The sequence below is a fragment of the Biomphalaria glabrata genome, chromosome 2 (assembly GCF_947242115.1).
Source record: "Biomphalaria glabrata chromosome 2, xgBioGlab47.1, whole genome shotgun sequence".
Classification (NCBI taxonomy): Eukaryota; Metazoa; Mollusca; class Gastropoda; family Planorbidae; genus Biomphalaria; species Biomphalaria glabrata.
Window position 1 is genome coordinate 840,815 of NC_074712.1, and position 25,895 is coordinate 866,709.

General features: G+C 33.5%; 2 protein-coding genes across 8 annotated transcripts; one reads left to right on the forward strand and one right to left on the reverse strand.

Annotated features, from left to right (window-relative positions):
* Positions 1–1,255: 1,255 nt before the first annotated feature.
* LOC106062921 (alpha-2-macroglobulin receptor-associated protein-like) lies at positions 1,256–14,280 on the reverse strand. Of its 4 annotated transcripts, none has more exons than XM_056018679.1 (8): positions 14,128–14,275; positions 13,558–13,697; positions 9,866–10,007; positions 9,554–9,691; positions 6,613–6,708; positions 5,162–5,370; positions 3,624–3,782; positions 1,256–3,079 (listed from the first exon to the last, which is right to left on the reverse strand). In XM_056018679.1, the coding sequence occupies exons 2-8, from the start codon at positions 13,594–13,596 to the stop codon at positions 3,014–3,016; spliced, it is 849 nt and encodes a 282-aa protein (XP_055874654.1). In that variant the 5' UTR covers positions 13,597–13,697; positions 14,128–14,275; the 3' UTR covers positions 1,256–3,013. The 4 variants fall into 4 exon arrangements, with proteins under 4 accessions (XP_055874654.1, XP_055874651.1, XP_055874653.1 ...); XM_056018676.1 differs by having other exon boundaries at positions 13,558–13,822; positions 14,128–14,271; XM_056018678.1 differs by having other exon boundaries at positions 13,558–13,757; positions 14,128–14,268.
* An 819-nt stretch (positions 14,281–15,099) lies between these two features.
* Positions 15,100–25,313, forward strand: LOC106062358 (FAS-associated death domain protein-like). Of its 4 annotated transcripts, none has more exons than XM_056018685.1 (3): positions 15,100–15,123; positions 19,832–20,234; positions 21,049–25,313. In XM_056018685.1, exons 2-3 carry the CDS (start codon positions 19,886–19,888, stop codon positions 21,303–21,305), a joined length of 606 nt encoding a protein of 201 aa, XP_055874660.1. In that variant the 5' UTR covers positions 15,100–15,123; positions 19,832–19,885; the 3' UTR covers positions 21,306–25,313. The 4 variants fall into 4 exon arrangements, with proteins under 4 accessions (XP_055874660.1, XP_055874659.1, XP_055874662.1 ...); XM_056018684.1 differs by lacking the exon at positions 15,100–15,123 and adding an exon at positions 17,120–17,298; XM_056018687.1 differs by lacking the exon at positions 15,100–15,123 and adding an exon at positions 17,121–17,253.
* Positions 25,314–25,895: the final 582 nt, after the last annotated feature.

Consider the following 25,895-nt stretch of genomic DNA (forward strand, 5'->3'; position numbering starts at 1 on the left):
CTGCGTGCTTTTTCAGTTCACGGACCAAAGGTTTGGAACTCACTCCCCATTGATCTCAGACAGACAACATGCTACACCACTTTTAAGAAGAACATTAAGACCTATCTGTTTAAAACTTTTTTAGATTAACTGTAATTTTAGCTCTCGTGTTTTTTGTTTGTAATGTTATTACAGCGCCTTGAGCCTACATTTTGTTTGTTAACAGCGCTTTATAAATAAAATTATTATTATTATTATTATTACTACAATTGCTTGGAACAGGATTTCCTTGACATGAGTTATCTATCATTATTACAATACCTTTATCATGTCACACTTTCAGAGTGGGACATGGGTGGGTGGACAGGATTTTTCGAAAACGGCTACAACGATTTTCATTAGGAAAAAATAACTAGCTTGTTTGTCACACTGGAAAAACTCAAGTTTGACCATTATAATTTTTCTAAGTATAAAAAAAAAGATGAATTTTAAATTTGGCTCAGAGGACTAGAAAATATTTATCTTGAACAGACTACTCTTAGGGTACCGGTATTTCCGCATGTGGGGCCCTTATTCCACAGCCCTATTCATTAAAGAGTTTAATAAATTAATGTTAAGAACATTTTTGCAGTCGTCTAGGTCTAGATATAAAAGCCTATTATTGGAGTATTATAAAGACAAGTAGATTAATACATTTGCTTTAATCAGGAATTTTTCTCAGGGAGTGGTAAAAAAAAAGTTTCATTTTTTTAAAAATCTTTTAACATTTATTTATTAAGAGCAAAATAATTGTTCTTTAGTTATTAAGAGCAAAATAGTCACTCTGTTTGTATAAAGGATTTAAAAGGAGGTACATTTATTGTCTTTTCAACAAAGTATTTTTTATATTTTTATTTTTGAAATTCAATTTTGTTTGATTCTCTGCACATCCCCTCCCCAAAGTAAGTTTTGAATATTTAAAAGAAAGAATTAGTTCCAGGGTCATTAGATTCATTATAGATGACTAGACAAACAGCACACTATTTTTCCTTGGCACAGTCTGCAAAAGAGCTCACAGCTCAGCAGCAATAAAGCTGGCTAGAAGAAGAAGAATATGACTACAGTAGCACTCAGTAGTACAAGTACTGTTTGCAGCAGATAAACACAAATTTTTTTAATTAAAAAAAAATACCCAGTACTTGCCCTGCCCAAAAAGGAAATATGCCTATGACCCTGAAGGAGGCCATACCTCTAGTTGTGTAATCTTTTGGTTATATAGTGAAACAGTTAACAAAAGTTATCTCTCTTTTTATAGAAATCATTTTTTTATTCATCATCATAGTTTTACAAAGCATAATATTAAATGCATAGTCCTACTGCATGGCAAGGAAGAATATAATCTAATGCTTTAGGCATGGAAATTTGATTACAATGTAAATAACATTAAATAACAATGCTAATGGGTTTACCTTTATTATATATATTTTATATACAGTATACTGTGTTAAGGAAAAGAGATTCAACTTAATACTTTTAGAATCTGACACGTGTTGAAGATCACATAGGATAACAAACGGAGGTTACAAATCGTGACATTTATACGAAAAATGCAGGAAAAAAAAGTACGACTTGACCTGTGTATTTCCTTCCGACTTCTTGAATGAAAACTTGAGAGAGAAATTTCCAACAATCACAAAGAGGAGTGGCTCAACCAATGGGCATCAGGAAACACAGGCAGAGCCATGTACAAAGAAATGACTACACCTAACAAACTGGACAGTATTAACTTCCTCTCCCGCAAAGCACAATCTACAATTTTCCAACTAAGACAGGACACACACCACTATTAAATTACCACCTGAACAAAATAAACTCCACACAACTCTCCCTTTGCAGACACTGCGCCCACCCCTTTGAAACCAAAACCATATCCTCTTTGAATGCCCCTCCCTACTTCCACTACAGCCCAACATAACCAACACCTTGTACTGCAGTGCTGAACAACTGAACAAAACAGAACTTTTTTTTCCTTGGCAGTCTGCAAAAGAGCTCACAGCTCAGCAGCAATAAAGCTGGCTAGAAGAAGAAGAAGAGAGAAATTTCCCAGCCAAATTTGAGCTCCCATGACTTACCAACCCCATTGCACACTTGCTGCCAACTAGTCCATCTCCAACCCCACATTGTTCTTGTTAATGAGGAAAATACTTCCCTACAATGTGGGATTTCTCTACATTACCGTACGCTGTGTGTGTGATTTGAGAATTGAAAAGGCTTCCAGCACATTATTTCAATGTAATATGAATACAACATTACATTCATGAAATGATAATCTTAAATATCAACATGCGCACACTATTATGGAGGCTTAGTGGTAAAATGCTTGGCTTTCAAACCGAGGGGTCCTGGGTTCAAATCATGGTGAAGACTGGGATTTTTTAATTTTGGGATCTAGTGCACCTCTGATTCCACCCAGCTCTAACGAGTACCTGACATTAGCTAGTGAAAATAAAGGGGGTTTATCGTTGTGAGCCACAGAAACAGATACATCATCTGCCCCATAGATTGCAAGGTCTAAAAGGGGAACATTACTTACTTTTACAAAGTACTACATCAATTACCAGTGATTTCTTTCAACAACAGTTGTAAAATTTCATAGAAATATAATCATACATTTATAACATGTAAGTAAGACATGCATTCTACAGTTAGGACATTCCACAACCTAATAATAAGCACAGAGGTCAATCATTACATATTATTTTGCTTCTACCTAGAAATCCAATCAGCCATCTTAATTTGTTATAGAGACAACATGTTTTGGAGATTATGTTTACATCTGTTGAGGGGAAGGGACTCAAAAAGAAACATCAATCATAGCCCATAAAGAAGAAAAGGCAGCTGGGTGTCTGTGTAGTTTTATCAGGAGATACTCAACAATGAAAAAAGAAAATTAAAAAAACATTGACATAAGATTGTTTTTTGATAGTGTATCAAACCACCAGATAAGTTAAACCAGCCACAAGTCAATGGAATAGACATGTTAAATAAAACGTAATTACAACTCTAAATGTTTTAGAGCTTTTGTCACTTTGGTCTTCAACTCAGTGTGGAGTTTCTTGATCTGTTGAGAAAACACACAAGTATAGATATAATTAGAGATGCAATTAGAAAAATCGTTAAACATAAAATAATAGATAAAGTTAAATGCAACATTTTGCTTTCAAAGCAGAGTTTCATTAGGAAAGGAAAGTTGTCTGCGTCAGGATGGCTGCCTGGTCGTGCGGTTTGCACGTTGGACTGTCATTCAGATTTATCGATGGTCCTGGGTTCAAACCCTGCCCGCTCCCATCCCCCGTCGTCCTGCGGGAGGTTTGGACTAGGAAGTAATTATCTTCAACTCTGAAGGAACATCAGAAACATGTAAAACATTTTACAAAACAAACATTTTAGTTCACTGGTTATGAAATAATGTTTTTTTTTTAACATTACCGGTAGTACATTTTTGATATTATCATATAAAATTGCAATATTAATTTAACTTACTCTACTTAAAGCTGAGAAAAAGTTACTTATGAAGGTGCTTAGAGAAACTGTACATAGTATAAAAATGTTTAGTTAATGGAATTCAAAATGAAAGTAGTCACACCATAGAAAGAGATTCTCACGTTTTTATAGATAACCTCATGTTTCTCCTCTAGTTGTCTGTGTCTGTCCAAATAGTTGTCATCTTTCAGATCTGACTCTATTTTCTGTGCAGACATATCTAGTTGCTCTTTATAAAATGATTGCTTAGTCAGTCGATTTTCAAAATGAAGCAATTCTTCCTGTCAGTAAAATATATTACAAATGATTAGAGAAGGTTATAGCAGTAGGCTTTACTTTGTGCAACAGTGCCTCATGATTTACAAGAGGTGCTTTTATCCCATGGGTCATGATAGGTCTTATTTACAAGAATGGTTCCAACTGCATAAGTCATGATAGGTCATCTTCACAAGAGTGGTTCCCATCCCACAGGTCATTATAGGTCATCTTTACAAAAGGTGTTTCCATCCCACAGGTCATGAGTGGTTTCCATCGTACATGTCATGATAGGCAATTTGTACATGGTATCATCAGGGTCAGAGTTTTGAGTTTTTTGGCACATCGGCACAATTTAGGCCATGTTGTGCCCGTAGTCCATCAAGGATTACTCTCCCTTTTATATCACAAGGGCGAAATTCCGTACAGTTAGATTATTAAAAGCAAGGTCTATTCACAGTTAAAATAGTAAAGTTAGTAAAAATTTAATAATTTAGTAAAAATCTTTTGTAAATATTATATGTTCACTATTTCACAAATCAAATCTTCGTAGAGAGCCCCACCTCCCGGACAAAGCCCAGTATCATCAGGCCTCGTTCAGTCGTAGAACAGCTATGGTTCATCTTGAACACTTTTTCATGTGGCTGTGGAGCCTTATTTAAGAGAGACTCCCATCCACATACATCGCAGGTTAAGGCAGCTTTCACTTTGGTGGTAGATGTACATGTCATGATAGATAAGATGATATGTACATGGCATAATTTACAGAAAAACATCTTAGCATGTTAGGGATGAATGTCACTTTAATGTTATATAATGCGAGAGTGATTTAAAAACAACATTTAAAACCACTACTACAGAGATGGAATTTGTTCATCACATTTGTTCATAAAAAAACTAATTTGTGTCCTTGTTTATTGGATTCCAAAAAGATAGGCAAAGATGAATATTGAAATGTTACAATGCATTAGAAAGGATACTGAGACCAAGTTAGGAATAGTTAAAATTAAAGAAAACTTCAAGTATGGCCGAATCTAGCTCGTTGGTTTCATTTGTTATTTCAATTATGCCAAAACTAAGTTTCAATTTCCTTTTAAACTAAAAGAAGAAACAAACTTGAAGGGAGAAGCGTGGTCGAGAGGCCAAGTGCGCTTGAACTTGGCTACCTAGAATGGGGCTCGAGGTTCGACACCCCGACTCGGGCAGAGTTGTTTTTACTGAGCGCCTAAAGGCAACACATAAAACCAACTCCTAGATACCGATCCCACTGGTCCACAAATGAGATCGGACCAAAAGCGATCTGAGCATGCTATAAGCATCAAAGTAGCGCTATATAAAAGCTATACTAATAAAAAGGGAGGATGTCCACAAACTCATAAGCTATTATACAAATAAAAAAACTTGCCTTAAAACTGTTCAATTCATCTTCTGACCAATTGGTCTTTTTAGCCAGAGCCCACAACTGATGAACTCTAGAATCTTTAAACAAAGGGTCATTTTTAGGCAGTGAAGAGACAAGTTCTTCTAGTCGCAAGTAGCCGTCCTTAATTTCTGTTTTGCTTTTTTTAATGTTGGAAACTTGTTCATTAGTGTCAACTGAATTATCTGCAGGATCTGTGAAACAATTCATATAAACATTAGAAAGAAATTCATTATCTTTAGGTTAGTATATGTCAACACATAACACCTGTTACTATTTTCAAATCTGAAACTGTACAATTATGTTCAACGGTGCCATTAACATTGCTGTAATCTAACCAACAGCTAAACCAAATAACCTCAACAAAACAAATATATAACAACAACTAGTTTAATAATAAATAAGAAAATACTGCAAAAAAAGTTTACATCCTCAAGACCCTCTGTTTTTCACTTCCTCTATCTTTTATCAATCTCTCTCTTGTGTCTCATGGTGCACAATCTAATGCTGAATGGCAGTGCGCAATGCAGGGTCATAACATTATATAATACATGTTGAATACCTGTATCTTGATAATCTAAATACAAGCCAAGAATGAATGACAAAGACAAGCAAAAAGTTGTGATCACCTCTATTCATCTTATGTTAAACCAATAACTAAAGACTATATCATACTGTTATAACTCTGCCATGCGCACCGCCATCTAAGCTAGAAGGTGCGCACTGTGATAAACTAGACTGAGAAGGATGTCAACATTAGGAAGAGAGGAGAGGGAACGATTTCCGCCCAAGTGAAAGCTGATGTAAAGATGCTGTGCTCAAGCCAGGTTGTTCTACATGTATTTGTGATGTCCTGTAAATAAACATCGATGTGCCTCGTTGAGTTTGCCTCACTTAAGTTATTACAATACAGACAAACTTCAATAAACTGACAAATATCATGAGCCTTTGATAGAGATTTCACAATCACAATCAATTAATCTCTGTTTGGGACTCGATGACTAACCTTAACCGTCAGCCGTAGAAACTGATGACCTTTACATCATTGGCCCTATAGATTGCAAGGTCTGCAAGGAGTACTTTACTTTTATATGAAGATCAAATTACGGTACCAGTGTCTTTGGGACAGATATAAAGTCCAATAAAACAATTCAATAAATAACATAAAATCTTCAATGATTAAATAATTACACAATTTATGTCATTTCTCCAGAAATCTACATCTGCTCTCCCACGTGAAAAGTTAGAGTTGGTCAAGTATGGTGGGGTGATGCCTATAGATCCACAGTGTACTAGAACTGACAGGAACATTATTAAATGATACCCATATTGCCATAATGACGAGTAGGCATATTGGATGTAATAGGCAGATAGAGTTACAGCTGTGTTTATAAGAAACAAAAGAACAACTTAAACTTAGTTAAATTATAACTTACCAGGAATATCATTTTTTTGACTTTTCATAAATTCTAATTCCTGAATTTTCATTTGTTGATGCCAAAACTCATCTTTTAATGTAGACAGATCTTCAGCTTATAAATAGAAATTAATTAGGATATTTATCAGAGGATTGATAATGATTTAATAATTACAACATTGGTCAAATAATATTTCATGAATGTTAAGAAAAAAACAAAAAAACATTTTGTTCAGCTTAACTTTAACCAAATAGCTCCTATTTCTGGTTAGGAAAAACCCTTCTCAGGCCCTAAGCAAAGAGGGATAACCCCGAATTAAAAAAAATCCTAAAAAATATTTATTTTGAAAAAATAATCAAATTTAAGATCTAATACATATAAACAAACAAACAACTTAAAAAAAAAGAATGATATGTCTAGTTTCAAAAAATATATACTTTTAATACCATTAGAATATAAATAAGCTTAAAAATACCAATTTTCCCACATGGGGGCTTATACACTGGGGCCATGGTCCTGTGTTTGAAAAATTATTTAAACAATAAAAATCTTCCCGATTACAAAATGGAATGGGTAATCTCCACAATGATATGTAATCACGCTTGCAACGAGACTAGAAGAAATCTTCTTTTAAAAAAGTTTAAAGCAAGTATATTAAATAGGGGATTTTAGAAACGTTCTACAAAGGGTTAAGACAAAAACGGGACAATGTTTCCAACTGCAGAAGGAGCTAATGGATTAAAAAGACAGACCTTCAATCAAATTGGTAAAACTTGTAAATGTGTATTTTGATTTTTTTTTTTAATGAATATATTAAATACATTAGTCAACAGCACATATTGATGATATTGATGGGTAATCTCCACAATGATTTGTAATCACGCTTGCAACGAGACTAGAAGAAATCTTCTTTTAAAAAAGTTTAAAGCAAGTATTTTAAAAAGGGGATTTTAGAAACGTTCTACAAAGGGTTAAGACAAAAACGGGACAATGTTTCCAACTGCAGAAGGAGCTAATGGGTTAAAAGACAAACTTCTGAGATAGAAACACTAATATCTTCTGCTGGTCAGGGCTGACACACAGAAATGTATTTACAATGAAATAACAGCACATGAATTGAAATTGGGAAATTAAACTACATTAACCTTCAATCAAATTGGTAAAACCTGTAAATGTGTGTTTAGATTTTTTTTAAATGAATATATTAAATACATTAGTCAACAGCACATACTGATGTATTATTCCATTGTCAAAAGAAAAACGAAAAAAAAGTAAGGACTAACTGAATAACACATTCCTTCAAACTGCAGCAACTTTGTTGTATAAACATACTATCTCCAAAATAAAAGTTTGAGTAGCAAACAGAAAAATTCTTTTCTTTTAGTATTAAGCTTCTTACAGTCTTTTGTTCAATGATGGCTGCCTGGTCGTGCGGTTTGCGCGCTGGACTGTCGTTCGGATTTATCAACGGTCGAGGGTTCAAACCCTGCCCGCTCCCATCCCCCGTCGTCCTGCGGGAGGTTTGGACTAGGAAGTAAACTATCTTCAACTCTGAAGGAACATCCGAAACATGTAAAACAAACAGAAACAGAATTTTTATAAACTAAAAAATAACAACCAAAATATGCCAACTTAATGATCAGGAGTTTGAAAAGATAAGTGAGAATTGTATTTATAGTTATGTACTTGAAAGCTCAGTCTCTGCGCTATGATCACAGCTTTTAGTCATCAAAGCCAACTCTCTTCCTGATAGCTTTTTTCTATTTAGCCTTATTAAATACTAAACTCGTTTCATTTTGATGACATTTTGACCACAACTTTTAGTCATCAAAGCCAACTCTCTTCCTGATAGCTTTTTTCTATTTAGCCTTATTAAATACTAAACTCGTTTCATTTTGATGACATTTTGACCACAACTTTTAGTCATCAAAGCCAACTCTCTTCCTGATAGCTTTTTTCTATTTAGCCTTATTAAATACTAAACTCGTTTCATTTTGATGACATTTTGACCACAACTTTTAGTCATCAAAGCCAACTCTCTTCATGATAGCTTTTTTCTATTTAGCCTTATTAAATACTAAACTCGTTTCATTTTGATGACATTTTGACCACAACTTTTAGTCATCAAAGCCAACTCTCTTCCTGATAGCTTTTTTCTATTTAGCCTTATTAAATACTAAACTCGTTTCATTTTGATGACATTTTGACCACAACTTTTAGTCATCAAAGCCAACTCTCTTCCTGATAGCTTTTTTCTATTTAGCCTTATTAAATACTAAACTCGTTTCATTTTGATGACCACATTTACTGCCTTGATGACATCAAGTATGATTTAATCTCATATTTAAATTTTTATTGGTTTTTTAATAGTTCCTGGCAAGGAATCATACAAAGGAGATTTTTCTCTCTATCATCCCAGTTACTCAGTTACTAATCAACTAACATCATAGTCCTAGTCCCACTATCACTTCATATGCAGAAGTAACAAAATATTATTAACAATTTTTTAAACTGTCAATTATTCAGAAAAAAAAAAAAAAGTTAGATAATTAGACATATTGAAAGGATGTTTTATGTTGGTAGCAGAAAGATTATTTCATTGAATTAGGATACACACTTTTACACTTTTTCAAATTATTTTTTATCATTTGGTTATTATTTCCGAAGAATTTCAACTTGAATTTATCCCAGATAATCAAGCACTGACTAAGAGTACATGCTTGTCCTGCAAGTCAGACATCACAGAGTAATCTGCTTGCCCTGTTATGTCAATATCACAAAGGATAATCATGCTTATATTTTAACTGTGGCAACTGAAACACAAAATAAGTAGTAGGCATTTTAATGCTTTGTTAATAAAGTGAATAGTTACATTCGAAGGTTACAGAGATAAGAGCATGCAGTGATAATGGATTGTGCACAGAACAAAAGCTGTTTCTAAAAATATGATCAACTGTACCAGAGAATCCTGCCATCTGTGCTTTGTTCCACAGAGACTTTAGTTTGCTGTCAGTAAACTCAACATCTGTTCTTTTGTCCGCAGATGTGACATCATTGCCAAAGTAGACATTTTCCAGATCATATTGTTTGATTATTTCTAAAGTGGGGCACAAAGAAAGAATTTCCAATGTATATATATATATATACATAACATATATATTATATACATATATAATTCCTGAAGATTTGATGAAAACAGAATTAATAAATTTGATACAAATATACTAGAAACTAGAGTTAAGAAGAAAAAAATTTCAGAAGAAAATTTTACTGAGATAGTTTTTTAAAACCATGGCTTCATATGATCCATCTTTATCTGAATTTTCTGCTTTCATCTTTTTCAATTGCAATTCATATTTGTCATGAACTTTGAGATCAGCAAAAAGTTCTGCCAAATGCGGACCTGACACTCTCTGCAAAATAATATTGCAATACACAAACAAAACAATAGACAATTTTATATACAACATAAACTATATATATATAGGTTTTCTATACATGTACAATACAACAGAAGTGATCCAATACATTTAAATTTCACTCTATGGCTTCATTAAAAAAAACCTTAATTTCAGTCATTACAAAGCCCTTTTAGAATCAATCCCCATTAATATGTAACATGGGGTACTCTTACAAGCAAACTCATTTCATTTGTAACAGCATGACTGAATGCATAACGCGTAGGACATAATCATCTTCTTTTTTGAAGTAGCGTCTGTATTATATAAGATAGGATTCAACAAATTGAGAGAACTATAAAGGAACTGCAATCTATGATGCAATGTATCATAATGTTTTAATATGTCATTTTAACAAAGTCATTCTGTCAAGGTCCTTTTGATTTATCCATAGCAAAGCCAAATGTTGGAAGCTCTTCAGTTGAGAACTTTATGACTAGTTTTATTTTTGGTGTGTAGAATATGTACTTCTCACTGTCGATATATAGTTGAACTACTTACTAAATGCTTTGTTATTGCAGTGATAGGTATGAAATATTAGGCAAAGTATGAAAACAAAACGTTTTAGCAATCATACTTCTGGTATATAATTGAAATCCATGACAAGATTCCAATAGATCAGTGTTTCTCAAACTTTTTTGTCTGCCGGCACAGTAAAAAAACTACAAAAATTTCGCGGCACACCACGAAGAGCAACAGTCTGTTTTCCCCAAAAATTTGACTTTAGAACTGCATCATTTTTTAAATCAATGAGCTGCTCTTCTTCTTCTTTTTGTAAGATTTGTAGCTTCATTGTTTCCAAATGGAGAGCTGACCCATCCATACTTATTATTTCAAACTGCTGACTGCAGGTGTGTCAAAGTGGCCATAATTTCGGGGGGGGGGGGGGGGGGGGGGGGGAGGATTTCTTTATTTGAAGCACATTCATTGTAAGTAGGAAAGCAGTTGAAGACTCCTTTCGAAATCTTACTTTGCCACAAAGACAATTTTTCACCAAATGACTTCAATTTTGAGGATGCAGTGATGATGGTTTTCAATGGTCCTTTAAGACTTAAATTCAATGAATTTAATTTGTCAAATAAATCAGAGAGAAATGTCACTTTAACCTACCAGATCTCGTCAAGAATAGAAAATCCAAAGTCTTTTTTTTTCAGCCTCCAAGAATGAAATCAGCTCAGCCTTGAGTTGGACGACACCTTTAACACTTTTACCCTGGAGAGCCAACGAACGTTGGTGTGATACAGGAGACATTTGTAGTCTGAATCCATTGCTTCACAAAGCTCTGAGAAAAGTCGGGATGCAAGCGGTCGAGATTCGATGAAGTTTACAACTTCAATAACTTGATCCAGAACAGACATCAACTCTTTCAGCAAAGATTTGAAGGCAAGAGCTTCTCTGTGGATTATGCAGAGAACAACTAATACATTTGGATTTTCTGGACGCACAAGAGTGACAAATCCCTTTCTATTTCCCTGCATGGAAGGACAGCCATAGGTGCAAACGCTGACACACTTTCTCCACTGTAATTTGAATAGCAAAATGTTTTCGTTCACCACTTTGAAAATATTTTCGCCTTTGGTCGTAGTTGGTAAGTCTTTGCAAAAAAAAGAATTCGTTGACACATTTTTCATCCTTTATGAACCGAATAAAAGCTAGCATCTGGGCTTTGCCACTAACGTCAGTGGATTCATCAACTTTAATAGACAACAGCAGAGACACTTCATCATCAGTCACGTTGAAGTGTTCGCAGATTTGATCTTGTAAATCTGACGATAAGACTGCGCGAGATAGTATCCTTTGACAAAGGAACTTTTTTAACTTTTTCGGCGGCATCGGGTCCATGGATTTTTCAGCAACTATTGCTAAAGCTGGTGCAATGACTGATTCAGCCTCTGTGTTTGCTTTCTTGCGTTTTGCTAATAACTGAGCAACCTTATAACTTGCAATCAATCCCTTTTCTGGCAGCTTTAGGTAGTTCGTAAGTTTCTTAGCTTGTTTATTTTGTTGTGCCCTGATGTTTTCAAAGTATTCCTTCGGTTGCGCTTTTACAGCTGGATATTTTGTTTCCAACTATCTCTTCAACAAGCGCCTCATTCGATAGAGTTGCATTGCAGATCAGACAGAATAGCAATGGAGCATCTTCAGGTCCAGAAGATATGAAACCATATCCGATGGTATCTTCTTTCTACCTTCGTTGTGTTCCTTGCTTTTCATTGAACACTTTCGCAGTTTCATTCTTACTAACGTATTTCTCAATGGATAACAATGAATAATGCTTAGTAATAATTTGTTATTATTAGCATACACCTAAAAAATTTACATGAAACACATCGCTTATTATTATCGTTACCAATTTAAGAACTGCTGTGCGTCTGCTATGGCTACTATTACTGGTCGTTGCAAGTGGGGATGTCATCGCAACGTAAAATAAAAATGTAATAGTAGGCAGACCTGTGTAACGCTGCACGTGTGGCGTTCTGAAAACTCCCGCGGCACACCTGCAAATCTTCGGCGGCACACTAGTGTGCCGCGGCACACAGTTTGAGAAACACTGCTATAGATCTAAGATCTAGGTTTGAACTAGAGGATATAGTACTCAGTAGTAGAAAGCTGAGCTATCAAGCTGAATCTTACAGGGTTTGAATCCTATTTTGAAATGACATTTTAAGATTTTCCTCAGTCCCCTTAAATGTGAAAATAATATCAATCAAAGTGAAGTAAGTATAACGGTGACATATACTTATAATATTTTTTGAGAGAGAGAAAATAGATCTACACCCAACTTCTAAGTCATTGTGATACAGACATTTAATAACATACATAACATTTGAGGTGAATATTGCTGAACTTTACTTCCATTACCACTGAGACATCACTTTAAGAACCTTGATTCAAGTTTTAGACTAAAAATTAGTAATGGAACGCGTGTGAATAATTCAAAAATTTAAAATATTTACTAAATATATGAGATTGATGATGTTCCTGAGTCTTTCTAGTTCTATTCATCAAATGACTAGAAAAAGTTATTCGCATAAATATGAAAAATAAGAATCACAGAACATCTCTAAAATATAAAAATCTTATTTTTACCAGTTACAGATTTTCCTTAAAAAAAAAGAAGATAATTACATCCTCTTAAGGCTATAAGAACAAGGAAGGGTATTTTACATATGTAGGCTAATGGTGGGAATTTGATTTATTAAATGATGTTGGATTTAGGCTGGTTTTTGAAGGTGTGCTGGCCACATATCTATGTAGACACAGACTACAATGACATATTACTTGAAAAATTGAAGATGACTACTCATTGATCTAGAGACGCAACCCACTTGACATGTATAGCATATGGCATATATATTAACCTAGTTTAAAACATTTAAAACTTACAGAATCAGACAAGCTGAAACAGAAAGTTTGCTGGTCTAATAAACTAGATCTAGAATAATCTATCTAGATGCTAACTTAAAGCTTTACAATTTTAAGATAAACCTTGAAAGCAACTTACGTTTTTAGCTTTTGTCCACAGTGCATTAACTTTTTTCATCCGAAATGGATTTTCATGTTCTTTCAAATTGTTATCACTTAGATCTAAAAATTGTGCATTGGCTTCTTCTGAGTATTTGTTGATTTTGCAATTACTGAATCCTATAAGTTGTGTTACAATAACATACAAAAACAACATCACCACTAATGGTACTGAAGGTACTGTTTTAGATGCAATAGAAAACATATTCCTAATAATACAGTAATATATTATTCGTAGGCTGCAACTGCAAACAAAGCAAAGGAAAGCTAATTAATGCCACTGCCCACTGCTACAGTTACAGCAGTTCGGTAGTGCTGGTAATAGTCTAGTAATACTTTGTAATCTCTTTGAAATCGATTCAATGTCAATGGTGAAGAGTGAAAGTGACAAGTCTCTCCAACTCCAACTGTGTGCAACTCATTAATTCACTTGAGTCGACTTGACGTCTAAGTTAGACTCAGACTGTCACTGACTTAGACTTAGTCTTACTCTTACTTAGTCAGTCAGTTTAGTTTAGAGTCTTAGACTTACTAAACTAAGACTACTTACTTAACCTAAGCAGCTTGTCTTGGATAAGAAAAATAATTATTAATAGACTTAAATTTAATTCTAGAACTTTGTGACTCTTTATAAAATCTAAATGATCTAGAATTATCTAGATCTAGCTCTACAACATTACAATATGAATATAACAAATACTGTATAGATCTAGATGGTTCAAGGGACGTTACTCGAGTATTTTGTTAATGTCACTGACACATATTGATATAGATCTGTCAGCTGATACTTATATATATATAATTATATATATATATTTTTTTTTTTTGAAGTATCGTCTGTAGGCTATAATCTATAAGAAGAAGAATTTGTTCATACTCCTGTTCTTACAATAGCCAATTTCAATCTTGTTATCTCTTCGACTTTTTTTTTTTAAAAATCAATTTATGGCTGTACACAAACTACTAATATATAAATATATAAAGCACAACTTTTGAATTAGAGCATGGAATGGGTTGCCTGAGCTAGCCAGGAAAACCAGTGATTGAATGCAATACGCGTAGGACGTAATCATCTTCTTTTTTGAAGTAACGTCTGTATTATATAAGATAAGATACGAATGACGTAGGCCTACACTCAGTTCATATTTATGTATGAGAGAAACATTTGGGTTTGAATGTATATATATTTTGTGTGCTTTCTTACAATTTAAATTACTTGGGGCACGACATGGCCTAAATTGTGTCGATGTGCCAAAACCCCAAATATCAAACAAATTATTTGCTCTAATTATTTATTGTTTTTTTTTTGTAATGAACAATTGTAAAACAAATTTCCTCGCTGACAATAAAGATTATTATTATTATTTAAATTAATTAATGCTCATTCAGATTTATTCTCTGGCACTGTCAGGGTCGAGCTTCGTTAAAGAGAAACAAAATTCACTGAGAGAATTCTTACGATGTGGCAGGTCTGCAGCAGTACTGCCCTGTGACAGGTAATATGGTTCCTCTTAGGAATGCCTAGGGCTTCGAATATGTCTGCAAGGTCAGTTACATTAATTTAATGAATTTGTTACTCATCTTTTTAGCTTAAGTCGTCATCTCGCCCCTATATTTATCGAGGAAAATAGATATAGTATATATAGGTCTTGGGATGACCCATATGCCCTTATTTTCTTTGCCATGAAAATATAGGCCAGTTCTGTTAACACTATTTCCTGTTACAAGCAGATTTATAGGAAAGGCCCATCAGCGAAATGGCATATAAAGCGAACACCTCCCCGTAATTTTTATCCATTCTTATTTATTTCAAAAGTAACTGCAGAACTATTAAAATGGTATTACAAAGACTCCATTTTTCTACATTTCCCACATATTCACTTTCGTTTTTCCTCATAAAATAAAGCATAGCTGAAGGTCAAAGTTGACATGCATGGAAATTTCATTCTCAAAACGTTTCCGGATAAACGAGAATAGGTCCGAACTTAAGGCGATTTTAAAGTACCAATGGACATTGGCCGAAAAAAAATCGCCTATTATGCTTCTAAATAGATGAGGAAATAGTTAGCTAGAATAGCTAAGGCTATTCATTCCGTTGAAAAAAAAATATTATGGGGTGTTCGCTCAAAATGACCTTTTTAACTGAAACCCTATTCAGCGAAACCCCTATTATAAGCTTAAAAAGCCATTAATAATAATTTAGTTACCGATTTAATCTGTTCTTCTTTTTGTCTTATCTATCGTTATTGTTTGTAAACTGAAATATTAAAATAATAGGCCTATTTTTAACCTTAACCCAATGTCTTCGATTTCGAAGATTAAGGATGAGTGCAGTAGCCTACATGTTTCACATGTCTACGCCCAGTTGTGACCAGCATATTTTCCCGCATTTTCTTTCCGTCTAAAATGTTTGACTCACACCTCTCTCTCCAACAGTCATATGCTGGCAGTTACTTTCCTCTATGCCAGTGAGGGTGAAATGACGCATCATTTGATCTTAACAGCGCTTAGGCCTATACGGTTTATACGGGGGGGGGGGGGACCTCTGTTTTGCCGTCCTCCTTTTTTTTAACTGGCTGGTTAACCTCTTGTTACTAATTAATGATATTAATATGTGTATAGATGTTTAAAAGAAGATCAGAATTCATTTTCACTGGGTTCCCCCACCATTCTGAGATTAGGATTTCAAAGAGTTTTCCAGGAGAAAATATTCGATTTCAGGAGCGGAAAAAAAACGCTATCTATATATTTAGTAATAAATATAAGAATTACCATATAATATACATGTATAAAATTACAAGATCTCTCCTGAGCCTTTCGTCTTCATGTCCGAAACCCAAGTTGTAGATCTACCTCCCATACATCATCAATCCATCGCATTCGGGATCTGCCTTTGGGTCAATCAGCGAGCGGGGGGGGGGGGGGGGTGGTCGAGTTGATGTTTATTAAATTAAGTGCACTGAACATGTGTTCTTAAAAAAATAGTCACAGTAACGAGAGTTTATGAAATGGGGAGTAAAATGACGTGGACTAGCCTATAGGGAGGAGGCGAAATAGAATTTTCTAGTTTCTTTCTTTCTCTAAAAGAAAAATATTTGATCGCAAGTTTCGTAGGCTATATAGACATCAGTTCCAAGCAGAGAAAGGAGATGTGGAGCACGAGAAAAGTGAAAACAAATTTAAGCCTAATGTCACAAGGAGGACAATAGTTATAATGTTTCATGGAAGAAGTTAGATGATAGAACTAATTGAAGCATAATTTCCTATATTTTAACATGCTATTTCGCTATTTTTTACGGCCTTTCGCTCATTATGACTCCCGCGAAAATTGCGTTCGCTGATTAGGTCCGACCCCTACCGCAAGTTGACTTGAATTATAAATTTAATAGCTGATATGGAAAAAAGATTCAAATTTAGTTTTATCGCCCAATAGCTGAGGAGTCCGCAGATGTTTTCATTTTTTTAATAAGTTTAACCATTGCAGAGTTATAAATTCTAAACTAAAAACTGGCACAAAAGCGTTCGCCATTGGTCCTTTCCCATAGATCTAGAATCTACATCTAGATGTAAAAAATCTAAACAATCAAAAAGAAATGCAAAACAACATTCAATTAAACATGATTTACACTAGACTAGATCTACAATTCTAACTGTGTTCATTACTGATTAATAAAATGTATGATAAACATAGATCTAATTAGTCTGCCCATTTGTAACTTATGTAAGTCACTTAATTGACTTTTAAGTCACTAGATTCACTAGACTAGATAGTTACTACAGTTACAGTGTAGATTAGATACTAAGATAGCTGATAGTAGTAAGTAGTGATAGATCTACCTAGACTAGATGATTTATTATTATGATTAGATCATCATCTAGATCTAGAACTTAGAAGTTCTTCACTAGAAGTAGAATTAATAGTTATAGTAGAATCTAGAGTCTAGATCTACAATCTACATTGTCTACATCATCTAGATTCTAGAACTACATCTAGATTAATCTAGAAATAGAATCTAGTTATTGTAAATCAATGAATAGCTCGATAGCTCTTGTTCTTGTAAACATATTATTATTATATATAGATCTAATATATATATATATAGATGTGTGTGTGTTTATTACAATAGACACTAATCTACCAAAATGAATGTGACACAAACAATTGGTGGCATAATAATATCAGTATGTATAATCCATGTTTTAACTCTTTCTCTCCGTAATTATTTTCCACGTTCCGACGGAATTATTCATTTTATTCATATATATTCCACTACCCTGTTATGATTAAACTTTAATAACTTTTTTGTTTATTATCAGAAAATGTTATATTTGGTGTATACAATTAAAGTAAAATGCACACCCTTGTTAGATAAATTATATTGATGTTTATAAAACGAAAATTAAAGTTTATTTTGGATTGTGAAACTTCAAAAGTTTCAACTTATTGACTGTGGACAAGTCTCCCTTAAAACTAGATCTCGACTAGATTCAGGCAATATTTTATGATCCAAATTAAATAAAAAGAATTTTTATTTATTTATTTATATTCTCACAAAACTTAATATATAACATATATAAAACATATTAATTGTCTTGAGATCACTATCCCATTGTCACACTCCCTATAAAAATTAATATAGAAAAATAGAGCCTTTTTTAGCCCCCACTCTTTAAAAACATCGTTTTTTCTGTAGAAACATAATCAAAATGAAAAAAATCAGTATTTTTTCCAAAGAGAAACTACTCAAGATTTATTTATAAGCAATTAAAAGCATTTTGTAAGGAAAGATAACAAAACTGACTTTTAAGCGTAGACAATAATATCGTTGATTAGGCTGCATAATGGGATAAAATCAACGATGATATTGTTGGTTAGGAGAGAAAGAGTTCATATTGTCTTCACTCTGTGATTCTAAAGATACTTAGTAAAATCTTAACAGTTACATGGCTCTACGTGGGTCTTATGTTAACTGACTGAAATCTACAACTGACTCTTTGTTCAACTTCCTAGTTCTACCTTTCACTTGTACTTCTGTAATTTCATAACTAGTGTTCACTGCATTCACATCAGCTGCGTGGAGAGGGGTGAACAGCTGTATGGGTGACATCATTCCAACCATAAATGATGCCCAGGCTTTGATCTTGCTTATTCAAAGCCCTAACCTCAAAAACTGGAGAGGATACTCCAGTTTCACTTTTGGCATCTGCCAAACACTGGTAGTGGCAGCCACTAGTTATAAGCTCAAATGTAGAGCATTGGCTTGGTCATGTTTGCTGGATGGAGGACGATTGCAAAGTGGTGAATATTGATACTGTCTACTGAGAAGACACTGCACTGTGTGGAATGACATGGCGGCCAAGTAAGCTATGGACAGTAAAAAAAAAATGAGCCTCAGCTCTGAAAGAAAAGCATGCCTAACAAAAAATGGCTGGTTTATATACCACCAAAACAAAAGCCACCTTAACCTGCGATAAATGATTAATGGGAGTGTCATTTCAAAATAGGGCTCCACAGTCACATGAAAAAGTGTTCTATGAGATGAACCCTAGTCTTTATGACTGAAGGAGGTCAATAACAACAACTAAGTGTTCACATGTTCAATCTGTTTTTAAAAATTCATATTAAGACTAAGACTAAGACAGCTTTATTGATCCTTATGGAAATTTGTTGTGATTACAAGGACTCTTTTCTCAAAGACAACACAACAGAAACATACACATAAATAGAACATACACAACATAAACAGTTCATTCAGGCATCTTGGTCCTTTTCATGTTTCCAGATATAGCCTGATCGAATAAGGAACAAATGAGTTTTTGCATTAAATATAATGAAGATTACTATTTTATCAGTGACATAGTATAATAATTTGAATTTATCTTTGTACAAGTATAATTAAGTAAATATGGAGATATAATTTTTGAAATTTTTACTATTGAAAAAATGTGATAATCTGGGATTAAAGGAATTGATATAGAGTTCTAGCTGAAATGATGTCAAACTGTTCTGACCAGTGCTTTTGTACATTGCAAGTTTAATAATGGGATAGCATATATGCATAAATAACATAGTTTTACATCTCAAAAAGAAGGCAGCATTAGTATGTATTATAATGTGTGTTTACTTAAAATGTTGAGAAAAATATTTAATCATCAAATAATTTTTCATTTGTTTGTGTTTATCTATCTTAACTGTTGAACAAATTATTCTAATTAATGGATGCTCTAATTTTATTGCTTTCTTTCTTGATTAGCCAAACTAAAAAGCAAGCGACTGAGCTGATATTGAGTGCCATCAACTGAAGAGAATGGGAACAGAAGACAGACAGATTGCTTATAGAGCAATGATTGTAGAACTGTCATCAAAACTTACAGACAAAGAATTAGGCAGCATGAAGTTTTTGTGTAAAGAGATAATCCCAAACAGAGTGAGGGACAGCCTGGCCACCTCGCTTCATCTTTTTGAAGCCCTCGAAGAGAGAAATAAACTATCAGCCGCAAATCTTGAATTTTTAAAACACTTGTTAAAAACTGGATGTAATAAACGTGAAGATGTCTTACTTATAGTGGAGAACTTTGAGAGGGGAAATGTTCGGATCGTCAACCAGTGCATACAGCAGGCAATGGATATCGATACACACCCAATGCAAGAATCAGGTAGGGTTTTTAACAGCTTCATTTATTATTTCACACCTGTCTAGCTTTACAGTTTTATTTTAAGTAGATTTCGTTCATAATATTCTTAGTCATTCAAATGTTACTCTGTCAGTAGGATGCTCCTGAATTTTATTTTAATCAAAACCTAAACCCCAAAAAGATTCACATCAGCCTGTTATTTTTTTGTTGTATGTTTTTTTTTTAAATGATGTAAATATCCTTTGATGTAAACTAAATTTAATAGTTAGCAAGAAAATATCTTTCTTTTATTGTATATTTTATTATTACACACAAACAAAAAATCCCAGTTTAAATTAATTATAAGTTGGTTTTCAGAAATCTTTATAAACTGTAGTCACTAAAAGTTTTTAGAGATATGTATCAACAGGCAGACAAGCACAATTTTAAAAGAGTTCTTATAAAGAGAATGCTTAGGTTTACAGTGTACTGTTTACTTATAAAAATTTACTAGAGACTGGACATTATCATTAGGATTACATACACTGTTTCTTTTTTTTTTTTTTTTTTTATAAATATGAGGGTTATTGGTATAATTCTGTCAACCACTATTACTGTTGTACTGTATGTAAAATTGTTAAAAATTAAAGCAAAACATAAAGACTATTAAAGGTTGCAACAGAATAAAAAGCTGTTGGAAAGATATCTTTAAATGTTTTGTCAAATGCTCATAAATTGCTAATTTTGAAAATTTATACTGAAAGGATATGCAATTTTTAAATGTTAGATCACAACATATTGTTAGCTGCAATCATTGATTTAAAATGTTATTTTTGTGTTGGCCTCTTGAATCTAGGTTTACGAGACATCTTTCAAGTTTTAGAAGACAATCTTGGCAGAGATGCTTTTCATGTCTTGCGTCGCCTGGGTGTTAATGATGATGTTCTAGACGGGCTCAGAAGTGATTATCCTCGGGATATCAAGGAAGTTATACATCGAGCACTCAGGCACTGGGAGGACTCGGTACGCCATATGGAACCCAAAACTAAAATTGTTGAGGCTCTTAAAAAAGAGAGTAGAAACGATTTGGTCAATAAAATAAAAAGCTTGTAGCATTTACAGTTGACATCAAATTTATGCTGCCCAAGTAGGAGTCATCAATATGTTATAGTGTAGTTCTGTCTATTAGGTGTGACATTAAGTCCACCTTCTGTATTAACAGCTCTACACCAGACCTTGATTACTTCAGTTTGTTTCAATGCTTAGCTTTTTGTAAAGATGAAATTAAATCTTTTGTTTCGTTTCTTATTTAAAGGAACGGTGTTTGGTATTTCCTCAACCAAGGTCATTTTTGGTTATTTTATATATATAGTGCCATATCATTTGTGGGATATTTTTTTTGTATTGCATTACAGGGCTTGCAATAGCTTTATGAAACAATGCCAAAGTTTTAAGCAATTGTCTGAAATTAAACCAAAACGCAAAATATGATAGTATGAAACTAATTAAAAAGGGTACCAGTTGTAGGAGAAAAGCTGTTTTAACAGCATATTTTAAGCTAAGTGCCTTTAGTACAAAGAGCTAGACAAAAGCATACTACCTTGTGCATTCAGTAGTGGAATTACAGATGTTTCTGGCTTCTGACATGTCCTTTGTAAATTGGCAGCATCTTTGATAAAACCTTTATGCCACAACAATGTCATGCGATTTCTTGCACATTCATAGAAGATGTAATATTTTGTGCACATGGTAATGATAAAATTGCCTTGCAACCCATAGTGAACTGACTTGAGGAAACTGCACAATTGTTAAGTATTGTGGGCCTTTCAAGAGAGAAGAGTAAGCCAGCCACAGTGAGTACTGAATCAGCTTGGAATTTGTAATTCTCTGGAGATTTTTATGATTCTGTCAGCAGCCTGAATTTCACAGAATCATCCATTCTGTCTGTTTTAATGTAGAAGTCAATATCTGCTTCTTGGCAGGCAGTCTGCAAGGTTTCTGACTGCATTAGCAACAGACCATGCAAAAGAAGTTAATTCATGATGCTCCTGCTAATATTTAGGTTTCTTTCTGCTCCCAGTACTCTGTCGATTCAAATGAAAGAGAGCATGTGAAGAACTTTCTTATATCTTCTCCCTTCGTAGACTGGCGGTTGTGTGTAGCATTCATTTTATCGAGCACTAACACCGACCTCAGCTCCGCAAGATGTAAATATATTAACCTTGAGGACCTTGCACTCATCACTCTTGTTCTAAGAAACTTTCACAACCGGCAAGGATTTCTCCTCTTAGGCAACAATTATTTATCTAGGGCTTAGCTTACTTGCATGATTATGTGTAAATGAAAACATTATGTCAGTAACTGATGTTGCATAGAGTATTTCACACCAATTTATAGTGCAAAGAATTACAAGCCTCTAGTAAAGTGTACATGGCTGCCCATGGCTAGCCTATTACAATAATTACTGATCCTTACAATTGTACTTTAGTCTAAGCTCTTTACTAGGGTAAAGTGGGCAAAAAGCCCTTCTTTAAACTCTAAGCAATTTTTTGTTTTTGCATTGAAACGGTGATAGAGTTTGATTAAGAAAATATGAAAGTTGCATTGTCTTTTCCTTTGGCAGATTAGTCAAATATTAAATTTGTTTCTGTATTTTCTAAAAAAAAAATATTTTGAAACGTTTTATGATCAATGATGCTTATGACATTGTATATATCAATTATGCATGCCTTGTTTTTATTTGATACTTGAATATTTTTAAGAATATAAGGACTGTAGTAGTTGTTATCATAGTTTTTAACTTGTTCAAAGTCTCTTAACAATTTTTAGTCAATTCCATATTGCAATCTTTGATTCTCTTAATGGTTGAGACACATTGTCTAGATTTAAAAAAAAAAATTTATGACAAATTCTGCACCATTCCACACATTTTTCTCACTTCCTTACTCTTTCCTGGTTTCTGCAGGTCGAGAAAAACTTTTATCTTCTTCATGTGAGGTCTTATGCCTTGTGCACTAATGCAGTGTCCCATGAAACTTGTTTTTGTTTTTTTCTACAGTGTTAGGTTCATTTAGTTTCATACACATCTCTTTGCAACTCTCTCTTAAGTTTCTTTACTTTGTCTTTCTCATATTCTTCTTCGGACAGGTCCCATCCTACAATCTGCTACATGAATACGTCCTTCTAATCCTAACATTGCTTCTGTTCAATATTTCTTCTTTCGTCTGCTTTCTCAACGACTCCTAGTGACAATAAAAACAGTTCTTGTCTTTTACATGAACAAAAATGTTCACTAATACTGTTGTCTGCCATGTATGATAGTTTTCGAGGGGACCTACTGCCATCATTTAGGATTAGATCCGTCTTATTATCCATTGTATACTCTAGCTAGATCCAGATTCTAAAATTTTTTAAATCAATTTTTTTTCATCAATTTAAATCTATACAAGATCTGGGTCACACCAGAGAAATAAATCCAACTACAGCTATTGTTACCACTTAATCACAATAAAACTCTTTTTATTCAGCTGCCATTTTTGGTTGTCGACCTATTTTCAAATGATGTTAACCCCCAAATACTTGAGCGTAACCTATAAAACACACATTAAAACTCCATATTTTGGTCATATTTTTGTCATATTTTTTTTTTTTTTTTGTATTCTATGAAATGCTTTCATTTAAAACCTAGTAGACAATGTCTCAAGCTGTTTGCAAGCCTGAAATGTTTATGTTCTCTGAATATAAATAAATTTTGAGTAGCGAAGAATGCATTTAGTTTTCTAAGTAATCCCCATTAAGTATGATTCTCATGAAACACATGTGAATGATTTGTTGATAATACCATGGGGGTTAGTATATTTTCTTTTAATACCGGTATGTCAAAAAAAAAAAATTTGACATCTTTTTTTTTACTAATGTTGAAATGAAAACAGAGTTACAACATTTGTTACTATGAATATTACATTTTGGAGTTGATGTAAATTATTATTATATATATTTATAAAAATTTTGTTTAGCTTATCTCTATACTACATTACCATACCTGATCCAATCAATTTGTTTCTTTAGATTGAAGGTGTCATATATATATATATTATTTGTGATATTTCTAAGTGACATACCCCTTTATTTATCCAAGCCCACAGAATGAAGTAATCTGATAAACTTTTCTTCTGTTGATACCAGTGCATGTAAATTTTTTTTTTATACCGGTACAATGCATTTTGTAGCCCCGGGCAAGGGGGATAATAACTTGTACAAACTACTTATGAAAGAAAGAATTATGTCATTAATGTAACCATGACATTCTGTAGTATTTGTTTATAATATTCTTTACCACTTAATGCCATTGTACTTTGTTCTGTGACCAGTGCTGTTAATTAGTTAAAAACTACCAAATGCTCCCATATCTTGGGTAGAAATGGTTTTATCTGCTACTAATTTTTGTAAACATTTTAGAGCTATTGAATTATTGAATGCTTATTGAGGAGATTTGTATACAAGTGACAAGTTCAACAGAGATTGTTTTTTTTGTGTGTGTGCCTTGAATTTGTTTTATTTTGTTGAAGTGACATAATAGAAAAATGTGTCCACTTGTAACTTGTGTTTCTAATAATATTAATTATAACCCAACGTCCTGTTTTCACTTTTAGAAAGTTTAAAACCAGTCACATCATATGTCTATTGTTTGTTTGTATGCTTTGGACTTTCCTTCAGAAGAAATGTATATCCTAGCCCATACCTCCTGCAACACGCTAGGGAAGGTGACAAGTAGGGTTTGAACCCAGGATCTTTGAGATGACAGTCCAGAGCGTATACTGCATAATCACTCGGCCATCTTGCTATTGTTATGGTTGAGGCAATTAAATACCGTGTGGAATGGTGTGCAGATGTGTGCTGTTAGTTTAAAGTTATTTCGTTGAGATGCTTAAGAACATCCATGTTTCAATGTAATAAATGTGAGCTAGGTTTGTTTGAATGGTTTATTAGACTTGAATATATCAATCCACTTAAATAGGTTTATTAATATTGACATGAACTGAAAGACTAAATTCCAACTAACTGACTATTCATCAATGCCCCCATTAATCTTTTCTTGAAATAAATTTCCAGTGATTCTCATTTTTACTTTAGTTTGTCTTTTTTTTCCGCACCTACTTGCAATGTTTGTGTCTTGATCTCATAATGTTCATGTTGCACTCTGTCCATTCAGTATTGTCTTACCTTATACTTACTGGAATAGTTCACAGTTTTGGTTTATAAGAATATGAATTATTTTTCCAAGATGTAGACTGCATACAATATATGCAACCTCTTATCTATTCATCTAATTAGTACCGTAGTTGATATCGTAAAAAAATCTTTTTAGAAAAAAAGACAACATCGATATATTGTTAACAAACAGATCTTTGACTGACAGACTGGTGACATCTTATTGATTGATGTTTAAAAGACATTTGACTGACAGACCGGTGACATCTTATTGATTGATGTTTAAAAGACCTTTGACTGACAGACCCGTGGCATCTTATTGATTGATGTTTAAAAGATCTTTGACTGACAGACCAGTGACATCTTATTGATTGATGTTTAAAAGATCTTTGACTGACAGACCGGTGACATCTTATTGATTGATGTTTAAAAGACCTTTGACTGACAGACCAGTGACATCTTATTGATTGATGTTTAAAAGATCTTTGACTG